This window comes from Sorex fumeus, unplaced genomic scaffold (genome assembly GCF_029834395.1).
Source record: "Sorex fumeus unplaced genomic scaffold, SorFum_2.1 ptg000045l, whole genome shotgun sequence".
Classification (NCBI taxonomy): domain Eukaryota; kingdom Metazoa; phylum Chordata; class Mammalia; order Eulipotyphla; family Soricidae; genus Sorex; species Sorex fumeus.
In genome coordinates, this window is record NW_026606102.1 from 2,812,164 (window position 1) to 2,824,705 (window position 12,542).

The 12,542-nt window shown below is 55.8% G+C and overlaps 1 protein-coding gene across 1 annotated transcript in view; it reads right to left on the minus strand.

Annotated features, from left to right (window-relative positions):
* Positions 1-982: 982 nt before the first annotated feature.
* Positions 983-12,542, minus strand: part of CACHD1 (cache domain containing 1) — a 242,097-nt gene continuing 230,537 nt past the window's right edge. The window contains exons 24-27 of the mRNA XM_056122231.1: positions 11,630-11,791; positions 10,846-10,923; positions 9,408-9,509; positions 983-1,279 (exon numbers count right to left, since the gene is read on the minus strand). Of these exons, the coding sequence (XP_055978206.1) occupies positions 1,041-1,279; positions 9,408-9,509; positions 10,846-10,923; positions 11,630-11,791 (581 nt within the window). The 3' untranslated portion in view covers positions 983-1,040. The remainder of the gene's footprint in view (positions 1,280-9,407; positions 9,510-10,845; positions 10,924-11,629; positions 11,792-12,542) is intronic.

Consider the following 12,542-nt stretch of genomic DNA (forward strand, 5'->3'; position numbering starts at 1 on the left):
TGAATTTTAAAAAACTTCCCGGTCGTGGTCAACATTCTCAGAATCAACAGGGGCCATCTGACCCTTTAGAAGTCTCTAATGCCAGGAGAATGAGCCCCAGTCTCCCTGAGCTGGAAGGCTGGGGGTGATGGCGAAGGGAAGGGGGTTTACAATATTAGGTTTCGTAGAAACCCAAGCAAAGAGTTGGAGGGCGAGTGGGAATGAGATTTTAAAAGAAACAGACGTTCCTTTAAACAAACAAACAAACAAAAAATTAAAATCACAACAAAACACTTGGGCTTCTTGGCCCTTCCCCACCTCTGCGGAACACACACAAAAAAATACTTCATTAGCCAAAACGACGTTTGCGGGAAATGATACTCTGGAGAAAATGGACTCAAAACGGTTAAGTTGGAGCGGAGTGAGCGTTCTTCACGCGTGGTGTGGTCCCCGCGGTGTGGGGCAGGCCGGGGGTGAGACGGGTGGGTGGGGTGGGTGGGTGGCTGGGGGACACAGGTTAATCTTCACATCGTCACACTCGGAACCACGCAGGGTCCCTGCAGGGGTACGGGGAGATGGGGGAGCGGTCACTGGGTGCAGCTTCCCCCCCCTCCCGAAGTCTTGCGAGTGAAAGTTCAATAAATAGTAGAAAAATAATCCTTTACTTAGAAATTTCGAAATGCGTCATTTCGAGCTTAACACGAGTTCCAAACAGCACGTGGGGTGCAGGGATGCTGCAAGGGGCATGCACCAACCTCCAGGCCTGGGAGGGCAGGTTTCTGGGATGGGGGGGGGGACGGGACGCTGTGTGTGTGTGGGGATGGGGTGAGGGGGCTGGTGCTTCCCCTGCTTGGAGCGCTCCGGGGGCGCAGCAGCTGGGCTGAGCCGCTGTCTCCTGCAGCAGCGTCTGTCTGTGGTGCCCCTCCGTGCGGGGTGTCAGGGGGGATGGTGGCCTCTCTGGGCTCAGAACCTGGGCCCCGAGGGAAGCGAGTCTCTCTCTCTGGGCTCTGGACCCGTTAGCGGCCGTGGCGGGACGATGCTCCCGGCGCCCGCTGGGGGCGCTAACACTCCGCGTCCACCGTGTGCACCGTCACAGCGGCCTGCAGGTGATGGCTGTGGTGCAGCGTGGGGTGATGCAGGCGGTAGTGGTGGTACTTGTGGCTGAGCAGGGCGGCCGTCTGCGGCGGGGTGTCCAGGTCCAAGTCCTCCTCGTGGTTGCCCACGTCCACCCCCGCCGACAAGGGGTCGTTGTTGCAGGGCGCGTTCTCGCTGTCCTCCTGTGGGCTCATGGTGCTGTAGCCTGCCAGGAGGAAGAGGGGGCGGCTCAGCGATGCTCCACGCCCCCCCCCCCCGCCACAGGCCCTGGGATTTTGGGGGTGGGACACTGGGAGGTCCTTCTCTCCTGCGGATGGCCAGCCAGTGGCTGGTGCATGAAGAGCTCGTGGGTGGACTCTTCACAACAGCTACATCAACTTTTTTTTTTTTGGGGGGGGGAAATCACACCCAGCGATACTCAGGAATTACTCCTGGGGGTGCTGGGGGGACCATATGGGATGCCCGGGATCCAACCTGGGTGGGCCGCATGCAAGGCAAATACGCTACTCGCTGTACTATCGCTCCTACATCAAACGTTTTATGTAGATAAACATTTTCGAGACGGTGCAGAGAAGAAAAACAGATGCAAGTACCCTTGCTTTCATCCCAGCCCTTTGAGACCCCCCCAAACCTCAGCCCCAACCCACTAATCCACAGATGGTGGGTCAGCCACACTTTGCGCGATAGATCAAACTACTACTGCTGTTATTTATTTAGGGTTTTCAGGGCTGACTCTGGGCTGACTCCCGACTCTGTGCTCAGGGGTGACTCCCGGTGGTGCTCAGAGAACCATACAGAGTGCGGGGGATCAAGCCAATGTCATACCTTCACTCTTGTACTAACCCAGCTCCAAAATGGATTTATGTTTTGGGGCTACCCCTCGCAGTGCTCAGGAGTGATCCCTGGCAGTGCTCTGGGGATCCATATGGTACTGGGAAGAAAATGCCCTCGCCGACAAAAGAATGCCTTACCAAGAACCCTGGCAGGTTGTTGAATATTTCAGACATTAAGTCGAAGTGGGTACAGCGGGTAGGGCACTGGCCTTGCACACAGCCAACTGGAGTTTGATCCCCAGCACTCCATATGGACCCCAAGCCCACCAGGAGTGGTACTGAGCGCAGACCCAGGAGAGAGCCCTGAGCAGCGTTGCCAGCGGTGGTCTCCAAACAAACAAAAACCCTTAAATATTGCAGAAACCCCCTCTGCACTTCCCAGGAGTGACAACCCCTTAATTTTTTTTTTCTTTTGGGTCACAGCCGGCGATGCACAGGGATTACTCCTGGCTCTGCACTCAGGAATTATTCCTGGGGGTGCTCAGGGGACCATATGGGATACTGGGAATCGAACCCGGCAAATGCTCTACCCGCTGTGCTATTGCTCCAGCCCCTAACCCCTTAATGTTTCTGCCTCAACAACAGTGAGCTGTGGCTCTGCCCGAGTGTGTGGTGGGAGTCGCGTGGAGCCTCAGAGCTGACGAGCAAGAAGACCTGCCGAGCACGCAGACCTGCCAAGCAGGAACGGTCTGTGGTTGAGAAAACACAGCTCTGAGCAAACACTAAAGGCGGCTTTGCGTTCTCAAGGAAGCAGATCTCCAGTGAGAATTGTTTACGCTAGTCCAACCCAGCACGGCTACCTTGGAGCCCTCCCCTCAAATGGGAGTGGGAGCATTGGTGCAGACGCCTGCAAAAACATTGGGGCCTGAGGAAATGAAAAAGGACCAGAGAGATGGTCCAGTGGGCCGGGCGCTTACCTTACAGGCAGTCAAGTGAGGTTTAATCTCCGGCCTCCTGTTTGGTCCCCTTAGCCCGGCCAAGAGTGATGCCTGAGCACAGAGCCAGGAGTGAGCCCTGAGCCCCGCCAAGAATGATCCCTGAGCACAGAGCCAGGAGTGAGCCCTGAGCCCTGCCAAGAGTGATCCCTGAGAACACACTGGGTATGGTATAAAACCAACCAAACAACAACAAAAACCCCAAACTAGTGTAAGCACAGCCCAAGTCAATTATCCACGTATGGCAGACCAGTATGGGCTGGAGGGGCACCTGTGTGCGGGATTGGAGATGTCACTTTTCCAGAAGGATTTTACAAACCCAGCATGAAACAGATTCCTGAAGTGAGGCTGAGTCCCACGCAGCTCCTGGGAAGTGTCACCACAGAGGGACAACTGAGATTCAGACCAGCGGAAAGACATAAGGGGACGGCAGGAACGAGGGCGTTTCCCTGAGCATTTCAGGTGGGCGCCAGTGATGAGTGGGAGTTTGCTAGTGGGATGTGACTAAGGGCTGAACAGGGCCCCCGCACTTGGACATGGAAGCCCCACCCACTCTGGGCCACGTGGTGAGGGAGGGTAGCAGGGACGCAGGAAACGCCTGTGCCTGAGTGCGGAAATGAAGATGCCAGATTCTGAGAAGTCCCCAGGGCAGAGAGTGTTTGACACAGCTGAGGACATGCTTGGCAGGCGACAGGCCCAGCTTCAATCCCTGGTTCCCTACGTGGGCCATGAGCACCAGCAGGAGCGACTCACGAGTATAGCACAACACCCCTGGTGACTCCCATCACTCTTGGCCAGGAGGGGGTCGGCCCTCCCCTCCGACTCCCCAACATCATGCTTGAGCTTCAGCTGGAATTTGAAGCCTTGAACCCCTTCCCCAAAACTGTTCCCTCAAGGGTCTGGTGTCCTAGAGACTTTAGTTTTTAGGTCACACCCGGCAATGTTCAGGGCTTACTCTCGGCTCTGTGCTCAGGGATCACTCCTGGTGGGGCTGAAGGGACCACATGGGGAGCTGGGGAATCGAACCTAGGTTGGCTGTGTGAGAGGCAAATGCCTTACCTACTGTGGCCCCTGGTGTCCCGAGACTTTAAGGGCACCCAGGCCATCTTTCTTTCTGTCTTTTCCTCTCTCTCTCTCTCTCTCTCTCTCTCTCTCTCTGTCTCTGTCTCTGTCTCTCTCTCTCCCTCCCCCGCCCAACTTTACCATCTCTCAAAGACCGAGGACCATCCGTTATTAACATTTTTAGTTTTCTTGTTGATGCCTGTGCTACAATTTGTGTTAATTAAGCCACACTCAAGTGTGAGCCCTGGGTAAGCACTGGCGCTAACGAGTTAGAGAGGGGGATTTATTTAGCTTTGAATTCAACACGGTCTCATACAACACAGGCCAACCTGCTCCACTCCCCAGCCCCTGAGGCGCCTGTGATGTTCAGATCCCGGGGCTCCGTTTCATCGAATGAGTCAGATGTCCTAGGGTCCACCGGGCCCTGCCAGTGGTTTGAACCGGAAACCAGGGGTGCTCGGAACCTGTCTGGCCACAGGCTCTGGGACCACACCAAGGAACTCAGAGGGGTATCTGCCCCCCATTTCACCTGCTACTGAGTTTCCTGGATGAGGCCCCCGGCCAAAGCCTTTTCTATCTCAAGGCTGAGCTGAAATCTGGAAGAGCGGGCCGAGACAGCTGCTGAGAGGCAGGAGAAAGCCAAATACCAGCTGCCACTTAAGGAATTAATTGAATGTTTACTCGGGATTCTGTTCGTGGTTCCCCACGCAGGAGACGGGCTCCTGGGATCCGTGCTGAGTCACCGGCCAGGAAGCACCATTTCAAACAACGGATATTTACAAACACTTTCAAAGGCACCATTTCTTCCCTAGTCAAAGGTGTATGCAGAAAAATATCCGCAAAGGCAACCTGGAGGGACAAAGAGGCGTCGGGAGGGAGGCCAGGAGTCCACGAAGAAGCAAGATTCAGCTTTTAGACATCCTGCTCATAGATTTATCCGCTGGTTGTTCCCTTAGGAACCTGGGGGGTAAGGGAAGGGAGGGCCTGCTGAGGACGCAGTCTCCCCCCTGGTGGTCAGAGAGGGTAACTGCAGGTGACTCGTTCTGGAGAAAAGCAACAGTGTTTCAGAGAGGTTTCAAGGAGTGTTAAAAGTCTTTGGGAATTTGCACCACCAGAGAACTTTCCCTTTTACCGGGAAAAAGGGTTGTCTGGTACCCATTTGCGTAGCATTTCTAATGAGATGGTAACTCAAAACAGACTCTCAAGGAGCAAAACACAAGACATGATCTTTTCCAGGGAAATAATGGACAAAACAGAAACGATTAAAAGCAGAGACCAGCGGAAACTGCTTCTCACCGGCGGCGAGCAACAGGGCCACTGAGAAATGGTCTTAAGATATTTCTAGGGGGGCCTTCAGAGATATTACAGCGGGCAGGGCGCTTGCCTTGCATGTGGCCGACTGGGGTTTTATCACCAGACAACTGGTGTGGTCCGAGAGCCCACCAGGAGTGATCCCTACGATCAGAGCCAGGTGTGGTCCCCAAACAACAAACAAACAAATGTTTTAAAAGGCGGCTGCTTGTCAAAGACAACTTTGAAGCTAAGATACACAACTTTAACATAGATCGGAAGCTTGCTGGAAGCTGGGTAGCATTCTATTTCTGTTCTAGAAAGTCGCATCTTTGAGCCACACATGAAGGTCTGAGTGCTTACAGACGTATGTTTGCACACAGGCATGTTGTTGTTGTTGGTTTTTGGCCACACACGGTGATGCGGTTACTCCTGGGTCTGCACTTAGGAATCACTCCTGGTGGGCTCGGGGGAACATACAGGATGCCGAGAATTGAAGTTGGGTTGACCCAGTGTACTTGCTGTACTATAACTCCCGCCCCTCAGGCACGATTTATTCTTTCGGAGTTTGCTCATATGCAAAAAACTCAAGGGACAAATCCTCACATTCCAGTAAACAACCAGAGGCGACAATGCTGCTGGCTGGACAGCACCACCGACCCCCTCCCCGCTGGGGTCCGCCAGGATTTCTTGGCAGATAAAAGCTATCTGCAGATAAAACATTCCACCTCTTCTTCGTTCCAGTCCGGTCCTTGAAAACTGTCTCAAGGCTGTTCAGATAACATGGGGCGGGGGAGGGGTTAAGGTCAACCTCAGTTCGATCACTGGTAAAGCATGGCCAGTTGTGGCCCCAAAACCCAGGAAGAAAAGGGAGGAGGTGAAAACTCCTTTGTAGTCTTGTGTTAGAGCTCTCATTCATCTTTTTCTTCTTCTTCTTTTTTTTTTTTTGGCTTTTCGGGCCACACCCCTCAATGCTCAGGGGTTACTCCTGGCTCCGCACTCAGCAATCACTCTTGACAGTGCTCAGGGGACCATACAGGATGCCAGGGATTGAACCCAGGTCAGCTGCGTGCAAGCCCAACCTGCTGTACTATCACTCTGGTCCCCTCACTCGCCTGTTAAGCTGTGAATTCCTTAGGGACAGAGAAGGCACGGAGGCAGGGAGGCTGACCGAGTCCAGGCCTGCCCTCATTTTGTGTGTGTGTGTGGGGGGGGGGATGAGGGGGAGGGTTGGGGAATCCTTTCATGTGATACAAAGGGGTCCGGGGGGCATTTCAGAGCCAAAGTAATTGAACAGCAGGTGGGGCACTTGCCTTGCACGCCACAGACTCAGGGTTGATTCCCGGCATCACTTATGGTCTCCTGAGCCCTGCCAAGAGTGATTCCTGGGGGCCGGAGCGATAGTACGGCGGGTAGGGTGTTTATCTTCCATGAGGCCAACCCGGGTCCGATTCCCAGCATCCCATATGGTCCCCCCAGCACTGCCAGGAGTAACCTCTGAGCTTAGCTGGATGTGACCCAAAAAGAAAAAAGAAAGAAAGAAAGAAAGAAAGAAAGAAAAGAGTGATTCCTGGGTGCAGAGCTAGGAGTAAGCCCTGAGCATGGCCAGTTCAATAATGCAAATGCAGAGGATGCAGTGCTGTGGGGCTCTCCCAGGCTGTCCCCGGTGAACCTGGGGGACCATGAAGGCCCAGGAATCAACCAGGGTTGGCTCCAGGCAAGGGCTGCGCTTTAACCCCATTACCAGCCCTTTGTTTTCATTAGGAGAAGCAGGGGTGCTTTGGGGAGGGTGCACCACCTGTGAAGGAGTGCCCCGGGACACCAAGTCCACGTGCCTAACCCTTCTAAGTGCTCCGATGCCAGAAACAGAAACAGGGTCTTCCTCTCTCTCACTCCCTCTGTAGTGCCAGGACATTCACCCACAGGACAGCATGGGGCAAGGAGATGGCTGACAGCCTTGTAATGTGCAGAGCCAGTTGCCCCTCCAGGGGCTGTCAAGACCAAACCTCAGCTCAACCATGGCTAGTGCCCCCACGTCCTCCCCCAAAACCCCCACCTGGCACCCTCCCACCCCACAGGGGCAGGTCACTGACCGCCTGCTGTTTAAATAAAGCCCATCGCCCGCTGTTTAAATAAAGCCCATCGATTTGGCGGTGCTTTAGGAATCACGAGGAACTGCCAACGGCTTCCCCTTCTCTGGCACTGCACTTCTGTCTGCATGCGAAACTATTTTTCACTCCTTGGGGAGAACCGGGATCCAATTACGGTGTGCAGTGAAGGCAAGCAAGCCCTCAGCCCGAGTCCCTGGCTTCCAGACTCAGACGCTGCACCCCTCACGTTTTAGCCAAGTGGGAGACTCTTGCGCTGTTTTCCTAAGACCACGGGGGGGGGGGGGCATCCTCGGGAGACGGAAGCCCACCCCTTCCAGCTGCCATTCTGCACAGGAGCCGTTTCGGCCAGCGAGACAGGCAGGAAGTCAGTATTTCTGCCGAATAAGAAATGATGCCTGTGTGGCTACCAGAGCCCAGGCCTGCTTTATTATTCAAAACAAAAAAATAAAAGAGAGAGAAAGAGGCACTGAACGGCCTGGCACAAGGAATCGATGCAGCTTCAAAAGAGCTTTAAGGGAGGAAAAAAAAATGCAGAAAGTCAGAGTCATGAAAAAATTGAAGTTCCACTGTTCCACTGTGACGCTCCTAGAAAACCAGTTTTATTTCGCTGGAGGGAACAATGGCATTCAAAGCCCCAATGCATGACCTCCGAGCCCTGCAAATAAGCACCCCTCCCCGCTCCCCACCCCGAAGGTTTCCATTTTTTTTCTTTTTGGCTTTTTGGGTCACACCTGGTGATGCAAAGGGCTTACTCCTGGCTCTGCACTCAAGAATTACTCCTGGTAGTGCTCGTGGGACCATATGGGATGCTGGAGATTGAACCTGGGCTGGCCGCGTGCAAGGCAAATGCCCTTCCCGCTGTGCTATCGCTCCAGCCCTACTCCTGCGGTTTCCAAAGGAACGTTAAGGGTGGGCGTTGTCTGGAGAGGACCAGCGGGTGCTTCAGCACAGGAGTGAAAACCCAGGCTGAGACCATCCCCCAGAGCACAGTCGCCCGGCCCCCAGGCTGAGACCATCCCCCAGAGCACAGTCGCCCGGCCCCCAGTGTTCAGAGATGCTCTTAGACCCAGAAGCCAGGGGTTGGGGGCCACAGTTCTGGTGATAGCTGGGAAATGAGGAGGTCTGGCATGGTGGGGAAAATCCTAGCCCTCCGGCGGGCACTTGGTGGTCACAGGCAGAACCAAGCTGCCGCTGCCGGCGATGAAGCACCAGGCAGGCACTGAGAGGCGGAGACAGTGGCCACCCGTGTCCTGGAGTGTGGATGGCCACGCCACGCTCTGTCTCTGCTCAGTCTCTTTCTATCTTTACAGCACTTGAGACCCGCTTTATTTTATGTTTTTTGCTTGTTGGGTCCCACCTGGCGATGCTCAGGGGTTACTCCTGGCTCTGCACTCAGGAATTACTCCTGGCGGTGCTCGGGGGACCATATGGGATGCTGGGAATCGAACCTATGTCAGCCACGTGCAAGGTAAACGCCCTCCCCATTAAGTTATCGCTCCGGCTTCTGAGACCGTTTTCGACAACACTCCCGGCTCAGTGCCCTGGAGGTGCCGCCAGGCCAGTCTGGAGAGTGAGGGGACAGGGGAAGCCAGAGACATGCTGTTTGCCCAAAACATGCAGCGGTGGGCACAGGGATGGGAACTTACTAGAAACCCGAGGGGGTTGGGAATGCAGGTCCCTGTCTGTCAGGAAGCTCTGAGGCAGTCCTGGGGAACACAGGGCCCTGGATGAGACTCGCTGGACTGTGTCTTTTGGGGAAACGAGGTGGGCACTACACTCAGCTCAGAAGCAGAGGGAGAAGGAGCATGAGGTGGGTGGTGGGTGTGGGCATGGCCGGGCGGGGAGACTCTGGCTCCCTCAGGGATGCAGGAAGGGATAGGAAAGACTCCTGCTCTCTCAGAGATATGGAGACAGGAGACTCCGGCTCCCTCAGGGACGTGGGGACAGGAGAGACATTTCGGCTTCCTCAGGGACGTGGGGACGGGAGAGACATTTTGGCTCCCTAAGGGATGCAGGGATGAGAGAGAGACTCCGGCTCCCTCAGGGACGAGGGGACAGGAGAGACCCTGGCTCCCTCAGGGATGTGGGGACGGGAGACTCACCGTGGTCGCTCTCGGTCCCCGAGCGTCCCCAGTAGCGACGCCTCCTCTCGGGACTGTGTGCGTGCCGTTCGATGACGGCGGCGATGAAGCGGGTGTTGCTGACTGCGGGAGGCAAGGGCGGGCAAAGTCAGTCTGCCGTTTTTCAGAACCGTTTAGGGGGTCCAAGTGCTAGGACAGTGGAGAGGGGGCTTGCCCTGCACCTGGCCCCGCCGGGCCAACCCATATGAAGTGCAGAGCCGGGGGTAAGCCCTGAACACAGTTGGGTGTGGTCCGCAAATTTAAAAAAAAAGAAAAAGAATTATTTTTGGGTCTCTCCAGCAGTACTAAGAAAACCCCTCCCGAGGATTCTTGGCCAAGCTGGATTGGCACAAGGCCTTGAGGGGACACTGCTACTAGGGGTCTGCATTGCCCGGCACTTCCCGGCCAGCTCAGCAATGCTTGGGGCCTTTAGGGCTGTACCCAGAAGGGCTGGAGGACCAGGTGGGGTTCTGGGCGTGGGACAGGGGTTGACTGCATGCTAAGCAAGCAAGCGTCTTCCCTGCTGAACTATCTCCTAGGCCACAGGAAGTTGTTTTTATTTATCTATTTATTGGGGGGGCCACGCCGGGCAAAGGCTCAGGGCTCATTCCCGGCTCTATGCTCAGGGCTCGCTCAGGCTCTGCTGGGTTTTGGGGGACCCAATATGGTGCAGGGGACTGAATCTGGACTGGCCGCATGCAAGGCAAGCACCTTATCTGCTGTACTGTCTGTCAGAAAGATGCTTATTAAATTAGGAGATACTGATGGCCGAACTGGATGCCAGAGACCCCTTTCTGCCCCTCTCCTCCAGGGCACAGAAAGGCAGCAGGGGGTCACCTGGACACCTCAACAGGCACCCCCAACCCCCCACTGTGATAAAGACACGTTTTTCTTCCCCTGGAACTGGAGAGATGTGACTAAGGGGCTTACACAATGCCTGGCCCAGGCTGCCCCATGGAATCTCAGGCTGGAAAAAGTAACAAGCCAAAAAGAATGAGGAGAGGAGGGGAGGAGATTTAGGACAAAGCGCTTCTTCTTCTTTTTTTTGGGGGGGGGGAGGGGTCACACCTGGTGATACACAGGGGTTACTCCAGTCCTGGCAGTGCTCAGGGGGACCATATGGGATGCTGAGAATCGAACCCAGGTTGGTCGCATGCAGGGCACATGCCCTACCCGCTGTGCTATATCATTCCAGCCCCCGAAGCGCTTCATTAAGGCCAAAAAAGAGGGGCGGGAAACCTTTCTGGGGCCTTTTCTAAAATAAAATAAATATCTTCCCTCAGTTTGATTGGAATGGAGCGGGGTGGGGGGGGTGTCAGGGGGCAGCTCCGTCATGCTGGAGCGTCTTGATTTTTTAGCCCCTCCCGGAGGACGTGGAAGGCGGATTAGCGTCCCGCTCGGCGGGCGGCCGCACACTCACTGATGCCTCTGTCCTCGTGGCTGTCGTCGTCCCTTTCATCTCGGTCGTTCTCCAGGTTGGACATACGCACCGACATTTCTAGCCGGCGTGGGAGAGAGAGCGACATGACTATTTCATCAAAAGCATCGCTGCCGGGGGTGGGCGGGATGTTTGCTCAAGCATCTGGGAAGGGACCATCACGCACAGGGACATGGCAGGGGGTGGGTGTGAGGGTCCAGGGCCGGGGCTGACCGATGATTGATGAACTGGGGTCACAAGGAGGCTGAGCAGACTCCCCAGCAAAACGAGGGGCCTGGGGAGAAGAGCCCCCATCAGCACCAGCACTTCCCGGGCAGTGAGCAGTGGAGAGCAGCTCAGGGGGTGCCCCCAGAGTCCAGGGCGTTTCTCAGAGGAGCAGAACCTTGTTCTCCCGTCCCGTCCCTTGTGGATGCCCCTTTCAGCACGGAGCCAGCGGCCCATCCCGGAGCGAGGTGCCCACCCACAGTGATGGGGTGTCTCGAGCTCATCCTGCTTTCTTGGTGGCACCTCAGAACTAGGGAAGGTCACATTTCCACATCCCAGCTCCCAGGGGTGCTGCGATGGCCTGAGAGCATGTGGGGGTGGGGATGCGAGAGGAAGGGGGGGTCAGGTGTTTTCTGGGGGTCCTAGTGGAGCTGGAGAAGTCGTGTGGGCTGCAGGGAGGAAGCTGAGGCCTGTGCGTGCTCCCTGCTCAGTGACTCTCGTCATTCCGTGCCACCCCTGCAGGCTGCAGTTGGGGAGTGGGCTGGGGGTCCCCGGGGCTCACCTTGGGCGGCGAGAGGAGACATGCTCTGGTGGCTGCGGCGGTGGATCTGGTGGCGGTAGGCGTACACGGCCAGGACCAGGACCATGATGCAGCCCATGATGCCCCCGGCCACAGGGCCCACAGGGGCGCTTTTGATCATGTTCAAGGTGACCACCTCATCCCCTTCGGGGAGACAGACAGACAGAGGGTCAGTGGACAGGTCTTTCAAGGGGTCAGCAGGCAGGGCTGCGGCTGGCTCAGAGGGAAGAGCTCTGCTTTCCCCAGGGGTCTCGGGCGGCTGCTGGAGGGACACACCGGGAGCTGCGACGCCCAGAGCTGGGCCGATGCAAGAGAAGACACCCGGCGCAGGTGAGAGTCGGGGGAGATCCTGGGCACGGCCCTCAGCATCATAGGAACCACCAACCAAATGTGCAGAGACCTCTCAGGTGGGGTTTCTGATTCTGCCCTGTTTACTCCACCCCCAGGTGAGCTACAACTGGTGATACTTGGCCCTGCAACAATGCCGGAGGCCATGTGTGCCAGGGATCGAACTCAGGGCCTTGGGCGCACTGGGCATGTGCACCAGCCCCTGAGCAACTGCTTGATTCTGGGCAAGGGCCCTTTATCTCTCTCCTTCCCTCTGTCTCTCTTTCTTTTGCTCCGGTTTTGGGTCACACCAGCAAAGCTGGTCACTCCCATAGAGGGAGGCGGCGGTGGGGTGTGGGGTTTTGGGGGATGGTGGGAGGGAAACAGGGGACAATGGTGATGGGAAATGTACACTGAGAGAGGGCCATCCTGGATCATTGTATGACTGAAACCCAATTCTGAACAGCTTTGTAATGGTCTATCTCACGGATATTCAATTAAAATAATTTAAAAAAAAGTAGTGTGGAGTTCATGTCCAATTCAGTCAGCTTAATCAGTGTCTGAATAA